Genomic DNA, 12529 nt, shown 5'->3' with positions numbered 1-12529 from the left:
TTTACTAATAGTTAATAATTAGGTTGCAAATACTTTAAAATACTACCTTTATTAGGCAGTTAATAATTATATAACAACACATAAATAGAAATGCCAACAGTGAGTTGGAAATTTGAAAAATATTAATTCCACATTCATTTATACAGCTCGCAGACGCAGCCTTCTGCTGATCCACATCACCCTATAGGAGTGATGAGGGGAAAGAGCATCACCTATCCACCCAGAGAGAGCAAGGCCAGCTGTGCTCTCTCAGGGCTCTGGCAGCTGATGGCAAGCTACATGAACGGGATTCGAACCAGCGATCTCCCGATCATAGTGGCAGCAATTTAGACCACTGGACCACTATCTACCTTCCTTTTTCTTGATGTAATTTCAATCTGCTCATCACACATTTACCGGTTGTGTGAACGTAGCCTTAGAGAGAGGGAGATTAAAATAAAAATGAAAGAAAAACAGGAAGTGCAGAACAGAAACCTCTCACCCGCTCAAAACACCCAGAACACAGTTCAGAACGAAAAAAGAATCATTTTCTAAAAAAAGAAAATGATGATTAAAAAGACAGTAATAAAATCTAAAATATGAGATATATGGATACCACTTAAAAAAATAAGACTACCTTTATAAAGGTTTATGAATGGTTTATAAAGAATTTTACTAATAGTTAATAATTACGTTGCAAAGTACTTTAAAATACTAACTTTATTAAGCAGTTAAAAATTATATAACAACACATAAATAGAAATGCAACAGTGAGTTGAGAAAATGTGCAAAATATTAATTCCACACTCATTTCTACTGTCAAACCTCAGATTTTTTTTTTTGTGTTTTCCCTCAATCATCATTAAACCTGTCATATTAATTTATGTGTAAGTACAGGGGTTGGAAAATGAAACTGAGAGCACAGTAATTTATTGTGGTGACGGACAGTTCTGGTGGAAACAGGAGAGTTGAGGTGCACATTGAATTCTGCCGTGATTTGATCAGCCGTGGTTTTATGTTTTTTTGGATACAATCCGGGTTAGCACCCGAACATCCCTTTCAGACAGCTTCCTGTTACAGCATCCACAGTTAATCCTGTTGGATGTGGTTGGTCCTTCTTGGTGGTATGCTGACGTTACCCTGGATACCGTGGCTCTTGATGCATCACAAAGACTTGCTGTCTTGGTCACAGATGCTCCAGCAAGACGTGCACCAACAATTTGTCCTCTTTTGAACTCTGGTATGTCACCCATAATGTTGTGTGCATTGCAATATTTAGAGCAGAACTGTGCTCTTACCCTGCTAATTGAACCTTCACACTCTGCTCTTACTGGTGCAATGTGCAATTAATGAAGATTGAACACCAGGCTGCTCCAATTTAGCCATGAAACCTCCCACACTAAAATGACAGGTGTTTCAGTTTCATTGTTCAACCCCTGTATGTTTAACTATTTTCTATTAATTAAATGACTACGTTGAATTAAATTACTAAGCAAACAACAGATCACTGTGGCCTTTTCAATTGATGTGTTGTAACTGCTTATCAGTGTTTTTTAAAGCTTTTACAACATAATCAATAATAATTAATAATTAACAATTTTTAAATATATGTTTTTTTTTAGGTTTTTATTCCCCTTAAGCACGTATTTAACAGTTTCTGTAATATCTGTATATCTGCAGGTTTGCAAGTGGTGTTGAACTCCATTATTAAAGCCATGGTCCCCCTGCTCCACATCGCCCTGCTGGTCCTTTTTGTTATCATCATCTACGCCATCATCGGCCTTGAGCTCTTCATTGGGAAAATGCACGCTACCTGCTTCCTTGTCGGCTCAGGTGAGTTTTTGGAACGAATGACAGTTACATTTTTAGCATTTTTGCACTTCGCTCGAATAGTAGAAATAACCCAAGATGGCGGCGCGTTAACACGCAGCGGCCGCTCCGGGTCCGTTAAATGGTGCTTTTGTGTTACTATTTGTCTGTATGGTGTTGTATTGTCTGTCTGCACTTTTGTACTGTTGCACTATTGTTCTGTCTACACTGTGTTTATGTGCACCATGGTCCTTGGAGGAACGTTGTTTCGTTTCACTGTGTACTCTGTATATAGTTTGACTTTGACTAGTGGAGTCTAAACACGGGGGAGGGGGGGGGGGTGATCACAGATTTGATCACAGGTAAACATTTTAGATTTTTTTGTTAGGCAGTTTTTTACAATACACTTTTTGTGTGTAATCTCAGCGCTCAGCAACATACTGTATTTTTAAGACTAAAAGGTGAATCTAAAATTCTTTTATTTTCCCCAAAATCGACAGTGCACCTTTTACTCCAAGGCATAAGATCTACCAGTCAGCAGGCTTCTCACAGGTCATTAAAAAAGTCTTGAAAGTTAAAATCTGGATAATTAAATTGTCTTAAATTGACTATAAATTTGCTGTAGGTATTACATTTTTATCCTTTAATTTTTAGCATTGCAATTTTTGCATTTAATGTCTGTGGGAAAGCACATACTAGCATTAGTGCTGAGTTACCAGGGAGAGAACTAAGGGTAGCGTAGAGCTAGCCAACATTAGCTGCGATTTAGCTAACGTTACTGTGGAGAGAACTAGGGTTAGCGGCGAGCTAGTTAATGTTACTGGGGAGAGAACTAGGGTTAGCCTAGAGCTAGCTAATGTTACTGTGGAGAGAACTAGGGTTAGCGGCGAGCTAGTTAATGTTACTGGGGAGAGAACTAGGGTTAGCGTAGAGCTAGCTAATGTTACTGGGGAGAGAACTAGGGTTAGCACTGAGCTAGCTAATGTTACTGGGGAGAGAACTAGGGTTACCGTAGAGCTAGCTAACATGGGGTGTTTGATACGTTTTAAAATTATTAGTGGGGGGGGGGGTGCAACGTACATTATAAAATCTTCGGGGGGATACGTTGTAAAATCATCAAGGGGGAAGGGGGGTATGCAACGTTCTTTTTAAAATCATCAGTGCAGCGTAGCGTAGAGCTAGCTAACGTTACCAGGGAAAGAACTAAGGGTAGTGGAGTTAACATTAGCAAAGAGCTAGCTAACATAATAATTTTAGTGGCGAGTTAGCTAACGTTACCGGGTTAGCTATGTTGCAGCGTTATAAGGCTGAGTTTTCAGTGAAGTTTCTTCAGCACTAAGGCCGAAGCAGTATTAGCATTAGCTGCTAACTGCAGCACTAGCTCTTTCGCCGTTCAACACCAATATAATATTTATATTTAGTTAGTTTATTTATTGCTTCATTGTATATTTTCTAGTTTTATCTTTATGAGGTATTCTTGGCGAGAACAAAGAAAGTTTCATTGTTTGAGGAAACTTGTATCTTACTGTGCACATTACAATAACCTCTTTGAATCTTGAATCTTGAATCTATATCGGACTGTAGTGTGTGTGTGTTTGCCGTATTAAAAAAAAGCTAAGTGCTGTATTTACATCCTTTTGGATTATTTTGGTTCATTAGATACTTTTGAATCAGTAGACTCTCACTGTGTATACTTCTTCATGTACTACAGTTTATAATGCATATATAACACGTTTGATCTTTGTGTGTGTGTGTGTATGTGTGTGTGTGTGCGTAGAAATGATATCGGAGGATGAACCTGCACCATGTGCTGTCAACGGTCATGGTCGCACGTGTACCATTAATGGTACAGAGTGCAGGGAGGGCTGGCACGGGCCTAACGGCGGCATTACCAACTTCGACAACTTCATGTTCGCCATGTTGACGGTGTTCCAGTGCATCACTATGGAGGGCTGGACAGATGTGCTGTACTGGGTCAGTAAAACCGCAGTCCTCCGTTCTCAGCTCTGTGACTCTTCATTACTCCACTGCTGGGTCAGTACTCTGGGCTCTGGGAACACTTCGGTACAGGACTGTAGAAGCTCAGTCCCAGAGGGTTGCAGCATTGCACTGAATTAGACGTGTGAGATCAGAAAAGAACACTCAAGAGCACAGTTCTGTTTTTTTTTTATCATCTCTTAGCTAATATAGCTCAGCTAATCGTCAGCTGTTTTGCAAGTCAGCTCTGTAGCACTACTCCCTGATCACTACAGCGCTCTTTACTTCCACTGTTACATTTACAGACAAACTATTTATGTTCTGTGTCCTTTTTTCTACAAAAAAAATCATGATAAAACAAACCAAGATCAGCTAATATTGGCATTCATCTTTCAGTTTAAATTGTCAATAGGCTGATCGTACTAAAAAAGTAAACTGTGATCGGTATCACTTTAAAACATCATGAACTTCATGTCATTAGTACTGTATTTTTTTTTTCGCACTGTAAGGCACAATTAAAATCCTTTAATTTTACCAAGAATCGACACTTCGTCTGATAACCTGATGCTCCTTATTTTTAAATTCTACCAGTCAGGTATTAAGGAGCAGTAAAGCCACTTCGCTGAAGTACAGCGTTATAAGGGTGAGTTCTCAGTGAAGTTTCTTCAGCACTAAGGCTGGAGCAGTGTTAGCATTAGCTGCTAACAACAGTGCTAGCTCATTCAGAGGTGAGTATATTGGACTGTAGTCTGTGTGTTTGCCATGTTAAAACAAGCTACATGTTATGTATGAATTTTACCAGTCAGGTATTAAGGAGCAGTAAAGCCACTCCACTGAAATACAGTGTTATATAGGAGTTTCAGTGAAGTTTCTAGAGCAGTATTAGCATTATCTGCTGACTGCGCTAAGCGCTAGCTCTTTCATCGTTCAGAACGGATTATATTATACTGTAGTCTGCATGTTTACCGAGTTAAAACAAGCTATTTGGGACGAACTGCAAGATAGCATTGTTAAAAACATGTGTAGATTAACATTAACAAGAAAGTGTTTTTTAAGGTATATTTACAGTTTTGTTTACGCAGCTTAGTCTATTTTAGCTTAGCTTTACAAGTACCCAGTGGTGAGACCTGCTAAATTAAAAGTATAACATGGCGACACCACTGTTCCTTACTAGTGTCGCTTAATGCGCCTTATTGTCGCGTTTGCCTCATGTATAAAAATAGACCAGTAAATACACGTTTATTGATAGTGCGGCTTATAATCTGATGTGCCTTATAGTGCGAAAAATATGCTAGTCCACAATTTTAATCATTTATCATATTGTTTTTTGTAATCTTTAGTGCAGTGCAGTTCAACACATCCTTCTGGATGCAACTATTTTAAAAAATATTTAACGATAGATGCATTTAAAAGAAATAATTTCAGAGCAATGCTTTTGTTTAGTAAAGGTACGTTCCTCAGTAAAGAACATCATCCTCCATGACGTTCAACAGCCACCTTTTCCCCACGTCACGGTACCTCTGGCTGTGAACTGCCAGCATCCTCTTCTCCTAGATCTGCATAGAGGAGAGGGTGAGATGGCTGGCAGCCCACACACAGCTTCTCTCTCTCTTTTTCTCCCTCTCTCCCACTCACCACACTAACATTGCGCTTTAGGACATTGCTGAAGTATCTCAGAGCTCCAGAGCCTATTGGTCCCTCCATCCAGCAGAGCAGTGTTACAGCGTGGTCTCTCCACATCACTTTCTCCTTACAGAAAAAAAAAAGACGCTGCTATTCTAAATCTTGACATTTGCTCCTCTGTGCTTTATTCTGCCCGCAACTGTGCTTTCCATTGATATACAGTATTTCTTCACCTCAGTATGAAGACAGAGATGAAATGTATTAAAAACAGATGCCATGTTGAGTGTTAGGAACACACAGCAGACACACGCGGATACCAAACACACAGTTTATTAAATAAAGGGCTGAACCTATAGGAGTAGTCAGGGACAGGCAGGGTCTGTTACAAAAGGGCAGCAGAGATAAGCAACATACCAGAGTGGGCAGGCAAAGAGATATCCAAAAACAGAAGAAGGACAAGGCAAAAGGGTAGTCAAAAATACAAAAATAGGATCGGCAACGAGAAAACAAACTAACCATAAAGGGCTAGGCAAAAGAATAGTCAAAGAAACAAAACAGGTAGATGACAAAAAGGCAAAAACAAAAGAAACACTGAGTAGAAGAGTTAGATAACAAGGTTCAGATAGATAGATAATAGGGGTGGTAGTGTAAGAAAGCACAGTTTTCTTACTTATTATTAACTATACCTAATATACCTAGATATAAATAAAATACAAATGCTTAATAAAAAATATATCCATGAATATGCAAATGCATAAACTATACAAAGTGTGAAAGTAACCAGCCGTAGATATGAGGTAGTGCAGTAATGCAGAATAAATTAAGTATAAAAAATAGCAGGTATCAGCAGATATGACAAATACTAAAGATAAACCTGGGCAAGTATTGTATTTAGGGTTTAATACCGAGCAAGGGATATGGAAAAAACAGGGGGTATTTATACTGAGGATTACAGGTGAGAGCAATCTCAGTGGCTTGGTGAGCCAGAACGCTGAAGCGTCACATGACCGTGAGGTTGAATGCCACCAGTTGAGAAACGCTTAAGTGGGTTTAATGGGTTTTGAAGGCTATTGAAAAAAAACAACAACAACATTTGTTTTGTTAGTATTCTATAAAAGTGGGTCTTGACTTAATAACCATGAGGAAATGTGGGTACCGGGATGAAACCGGTTGAGAACCCCTGCTCTACAGTATTATAACAGTATTTTATAAAATAAAAAAAGAAACGAAAAAATATTATACTAAAAAACAGTAATTAAAATAAAAAATGTGTTAAAAGTACTTTTCCACATGATCTGTGCATAATCTAACCTAGTTAAAGGGTAAATGCTGGTCATTTTGAGGTGTTGAAACGCTCTCTTTTAATTCTGCTTCTCTTTTTCTACTCTTTTCCTCTTTCTTTCCTCTGCTTTCTGCTGTTGTTTGCTGTTCTCACTCTCTCTCAGATGAATGATGCGATGGGGATGGAGCTGCCCTGGGTCTACTTTGTCAGCTTGGTGATCTTCGGCTCTTTCTTCGTTCTGAACCTTGTTCTGGGTGTTTTGAGCGGGTGAGAGGTTTCTGTTCTGCACTACCTGTTTTAATTTAATTTTAATCTCCCTCTCTAATGCTACGTTCACACAGCAGATAAATATGGCCGAAATATGGTGACCAGATCGTAATTAATGCAACTTTTACATCAAGAAAAAGGAAAAGAGGTCTGCCACTATTAATAGGATATTGCTGGTTTGAATCCAGGTCATGCAGCTTGCCATCAGCTGCCAGAGCCCGAAAGATTACAATTGGTGTTGCTCTCTCTGGGTGGGTACAGTAGATGGCACACTTTCCCCTCATCACTCCTAGGGTGATGTCGATCAGCACAAGGCTGCGTCTGTGAGCTGATGTATCAGAACCGAGTCGCTGCGCTTTCCTCCAAACACACTGTGATGCTACTTGTTAATGCTGCATCAATTTATGAACGTAGCCTAACTCTCTCTCGTGTTTCCATATCTTCCTCTCTTCATTTTACTCTCTCTGGGCTCTCCTCTGCCCCAACTCAAACGCTCTCCGTGCTTTAACACTGATGTTTGGACCCCTTGCAGGTGAACGATGCGATTGGCTGGGAGACTCCATGGATCTACTTTGTTAGTCTGATTATACTGGGCTCCTTTTTCGTCTTAAACCTTGTGTTGGGTGTACTCAGTGGGTAAGAAAGTGTGATGGAGTGTGATTTAATAGTATTTTTAGAGTAAAAGTGTGTTTTGGTTGCTGTGATGTTTGCAGTGGTTTTGCAGGGTCTTTAGAAAAGTCTTTTCAAAATATGCATTCTGTAAGATTTGAATAAAATGCAAAATGTAAAAGTTTAAATCCTCTTATTGTCAAAAAAATTGTTTGTAAAAATAGTTGCATCCACAGGGAAGTATCTGATTGTAATGAAAAATGTAAAGAAAAAAAGGAAAAAGTAACCAGGATCAATTTATTACCCTATTTTTTGAACGATAATGCTCATTATCAATGAACGTCTATTTTCTGGACTATTTTCATACATAAGGCACATTGTGCGACACTAGTTAGGAACAGGGGTGTCCCCATGTTTTCCTTCTATTTTTGCAGGTCTCACCGCTGGGTGGTGAGACCTGTAAAGCTAAGCTAAGTAAACAAAACTCTAATTCTTACAAAAAGGTTTTTTTTAAGTCAAACAAGCGCTGAAAGTTACTCTGCACAGATTTCTCTCCTGAAAACTGTTTATTTGGGTGAGTAAAGTGCTTCCGTTTATTTACAGTAAGCTTAGATACCAGATTCCAGATTTCCAATAAGGCTGGGTGCAGCAACATTAGCATTGGCAGCTAACTACTAGCGCTAGCCACGGTTAGCGGCTAGTGCAAACTGACAGCACTACACTGAGGAGCCCAGTAAGCCAGGGCGATATTAGCCCCATCTAGCCCCATGTTTGTTTACGTAGCTTGTTTTAACTCAGTAAACTCACAAGCTACAGTCCGATATACTCACTTCTGAGCAGTGAAAGAGCTAGCGCTTAGTGTGGTTAGTGGGTAATGCTAATGCTGCTCCAGCAGTGCTATCTGGGGTTGGCAGCAGGATACAGGCCGATAATACTTGCCTCTGAACAGCAAAAAAAATAGCTTTTAGCGCTGTAAGCAGCTAATGCTAATACTTCTCCAGCCTTGGTACTGGAGAACTAAACTGAAACTCCTGTATAACACTGAAGTTCAGCAGAGTATTGAGAAATTTAGACTGAATTATTGAGCTTCAAATAAAGAAATAGTGTGTAACTTATGAGAAACACGCCAGACATAGCTGTAGAGGTTCCTAATGGTGTCCTGCGGTAATCAATCACATGCAGCTCAATTATTCTCATTATTCTCTCATAATCGCATCCCAAATTAATAAATTAAACAATTACATCTTACAGAATGCAGCTCAAATCACTGTTCTAAGATCAGCTGTAGAGATTTCTCTAATCCTGAGAGAGTGAAGCTCCTCCAGCTGGTGCTTTTGGCAGGTTTGCGGTGTTGTTGGGATGTTCTCTCACCTCTGTAAGTTTCTTCCTTCCTGTGTGATCCTTTAGTGGCAAGGACACTTCTAGAAAAAGTGCATCAGGAAGTAGCTGGAGACATTAGGAGCAGACAAACAGGATTTAGACAGATGAAGGTCAGACTGAGGAAGTGAATTTGCAGACCGGGCCGGGGCCGAGAAGAGGAACCCAAGAAACTCTAGCAGCAAACTCTAATGAGAGACAGCAGCGATGACCGCTGAGAGGAAGAGATGTGTCAGGTTAAAAAGTGGTCCAGCCCGTCTTTATTCACTGTTTTCCTCTCATTATCTAAACAAATGATCTAAAACTCTCTAATTTTAAACTCTAAAAGTGGGTTGTTTTGGAGTTTTCAGAAAAGAGCTGAAAATCTAACAAAAACACTAGTCATAGTATTAGTCATAGAGTAGAGGATGTTATAGAAAGGTGGATGGTGTAGACCAGTGTGAAGTGTCTAAGGTGCTGTCACTATGATCAGGAGACCGCTGGTTCGAATCCCTGTCATGCAGCTCGCCATCAGCTGCTGGACCCCAGAGAGAGCACAAATGGCCTTGCTCTCTCTGGGTGGGTACAGTAGATGGCGCTCTTTTTTACCCTCATCACTCCTAGGATGATGTTGGTCAGCACAAGGCTGCGTCTGTGAGCTGATGTATCAGAACCAAGTCACTGCGCTTTCCTCTGAGCGTTAGCACTGTGATGCTACTCGGTAATGCTGCACCAGCAGCAGTTTAAAAAGAGGCGGAGTCTGACTTCACATGTGTCGGAGGAGGCGTGTGCTAATCTTCACCCTCCTGCTTAACGGGTTCATTATAACACTCTGTCCTTTACTTTAACTTATGAGGACCCTCAGGGAAACACACTGAACATCATGTGAGCATCACAGCACAGTGTGTGAATATATGATCATGTGACCTTCTTTACAGGATATGGATGTAATACAAAGCTAGCTTCTTTAAATGTGGATTTTACACTTTTACAGTTCTACAGCTCTGTTCCAACCATTTTAACCAGTGAAAAAAAGCATTTTAAAAGCAGTGTGGATTAAGAAGAGAACATTTTAGAACAGTGTGAATTGGAAACAAAATTGTGGATGGATGGGTAGAGTGTTGTAAAACACGGTTTTATTTCGGTTCTCCTTCATCCCCCTTTTCTCATCCTCAGACCCCCCCATCCCTCCAACCCACCCATTTCCTCGACTGAAATTAATCTCATTGCCTCGGCCTTCAGTTCTCTAACGTGTCCTCTCTCTGTGGAGACACTAATACTCTCCCACAAGACACACACACACACACACACACACACACACACACACAGATACTTCATATCCTATTGCACACACACAAAAACACACACACACACACACACACACGTCCTATAGAAGGGCAGAGTGAAGCGCTGGGAGAGATTGAGACGTGTGTAACAGGGATCCCTGCTGCCCTCTTTTGTCTTCTTCCAGTTTTGGTCGATGGTAGATTTTTTTTTTTTCATTTTTTGAGTCATTCCTCAAGCTATGACTCAAGTAATCCCCTGACTCAGATTAAGTTTGGACGACTTGCTGTGCGTGTGTGTGTGTGTGTGTGTGTGTGTGTGTGTAAAGGATGCTAAAGCTGTGTTCATTGCTTGACCTCTAACGTGGTCGTTTAGACTGCTCTTATTAATAGTAGGCAAGTGCGCCCCCTGCTGGTAGAAAATTTAAATTTTGTGTATTCACTGTGCTTAGAGCTCTATTATTGAGTAAAAGTGAAATATAAAATGTGTTTTTAATGAACTGCATGTGTGTGCATATGTCTGACTGTGTGCTGTATGAGGTAAAGGAGAACTCGGGTGTAAAATGGACTTTTGTTGTAGTAAAACATGATTAAAAGTTCTTACCTTTGATGAATAGCACACATCTGTTCTCCCACAGCGTTCAGAGATCCAGAAATGTTAACAGTTTGTCCAAACACCCTTCAGACTGGGCGACACGGGGTATAATTTACCCTGATAAATCACTTTTTACACTGTTATCCAGCTCAAAGTAGCTCCACACCTCCTTGCTAGAATCCGGAGAGCCCTGACATATCCGAAGAGCTGCTATGCTGTACGGAGTCTATGTATGTATATATATGTCTATGTTATTATCAGTACAGTGATGGTGGCGCTCGGAGCTGAAGTAGCGTTATAGGATGTAAACAGTGGTTTTTAATAAGCTTCTTCTGCACTTTTTAAGTTATTAATGCCTCGTTTTAAATGTCAGGGCTCTCCGGATTCTAGCAAGGAGGTGTGGAGCTACTTTGAGCTACCTGGATAATGCTGTAAAAATCGATTTATCTGAGCAAATTATGCCCTGTCTCACCTAGTCTGAGGGGTTTTTGGACAAACTGTTAAAATTTCTGGATCTCTGAACGCTGTGGGAGAGCGGAGGTGTGCTATTCATCAAAGATAAGAACTTTTAATCATGTTTTACTACAACAAAAGTCCATTTTACACCAGATTTCTCCTTTAATAACTAAATAACTAACTGCATGTCAGTTAATAACTTTTTTAAATTGTGTGTACATATGTGTGTGTGTGTTTTCGTGTTTGTCTGGATGCAGAGAGTTCTCTAAAGAGAGGGAAAAGGCGAAAGCTCGAGGAGATTTCCAGAAGCTTCGGGAGAAGCAGCAGCTGGAGGAGGATCTGAAAGGCTACCTGGACTGGATCACTCAGGCGGAGGACATTGACCCTGATAATGAGGAGGAAGAAGAAGACAGCAAGCGAAATCGTGAGTCTCTCTCTCACTGCTTTGTATAGAAAAGCTCAAGAAATTACTAAAAGTGTGTTTTTTATTCTATTTTCTATTTGTTCTACACTGCAATACACTATATAGTTTGCAGTGGAAGCTGTGGGCACACAGTCCTGTGGTCAGTACTACTTTAATATGAGTAATTGAGTAATTACTATCTGTTACTATTCTCAGGTGTAATGATATAGTAATAGCTAAATTAGACTTAGTAATACTACTGCTTTATTACTCCACGTAGTGCTGCTATAATCAAATAAATAACTGACTTAGTAGCTAGTAGTTGACAGATCATGTAAACTACAGAAGTTAGAAGAGTGGAGGGTGGGCAGTTAGCTTATTTTATGGATTTTAAGATGCTCTATCAATGAACGTCTATTTTCTGTTTAATTTTCATACATAAGGCGCACCATATTGTAGATCTCATTAAGCAATACTAGTAAAGAACAGGGGTGTCGCCATGTTTTCCTTCTGATTCAGCAGGTCTCGCCACTGGGGGCGCTTAAGTAAACAAAACTGTAATTCTTTCAAAGTCAAACAAGCGCTGGATGTTAATCTACACAGATTTCTCTCCTGAAAAAAAAAAACAAAAAAAACGCTTATTTAAAGTACGTTTAGATTTTCAATATTTTAGCTCTTTTCATATTTTATGTGCGATTAGCAGTGATTAGTGCCAGTAAATGCCGCACGACAGCGCTACACTGAGGAACCCCGAGTGTTACTGTAACCCAGGGCGCTACCAGCTAGAGGTTCTAGCTAATGCTAATACTGCTCCAGCCTTGGAGCTGAAGAAACTTTACTGAAAACTCACCCTTATAATGCTGAGCTTCACCAAAGTGGCTTTTCCTGCT

General features: G+C 40.0%; 1 protein-coding gene across 9 annotated transcripts in view; it reads left to right on the top strand.

The window, feature by feature from the left end:
• The window catches only part of cacna1da (calcium channel, voltage-dependent, L type, alpha 1D subunit, a), a 140735-nt gene that overhangs the window by 49682 nt on the left and 78524 nt on the right, over positions 1–12529 (top strand). For 8 of the 9 annotated variants that reach the window (XM_049471581.1, XM_022682587.2, XM_022682590.2 and 5 more), the window contains exons 6-9: positions 1660–1812; positions 3566–3762; positions 6834–6937; positions 11494–11660. In XM_049471581.1, the coding sequence (XP_049327538.1) occupies positions 1660–1812; positions 3566–3762; positions 6834–6937; positions 11494–11660 (621 nt within the window). Of the gene's footprint in view, positions 1–1659; positions 1813–3565; positions 3763–6833; positions 6938–11493; positions 11661–12529 lie in introns of those variants that run through there. The other variant, XM_049471582.1, reaches the window with a different exon arrangement.

The sequence above is a fragment of the Astyanax mexicanus genome, chromosome 24 (genome assembly GCF_023375975.1).
Source record: "Astyanax mexicanus isolate ESR-SI-001 chromosome 24, AstMex3_surface, whole genome shotgun sequence".
In the NCBI taxonomy this organism is placed as follows: Eukaryota; Metazoa; Chordata; class Actinopteri; order Characiformes; family Acestrorhamphidae; genus Astyanax; species Astyanax mexicanus.
This window is presented reverse-complemented; position numbering and strand designations above follow the sequence as displayed.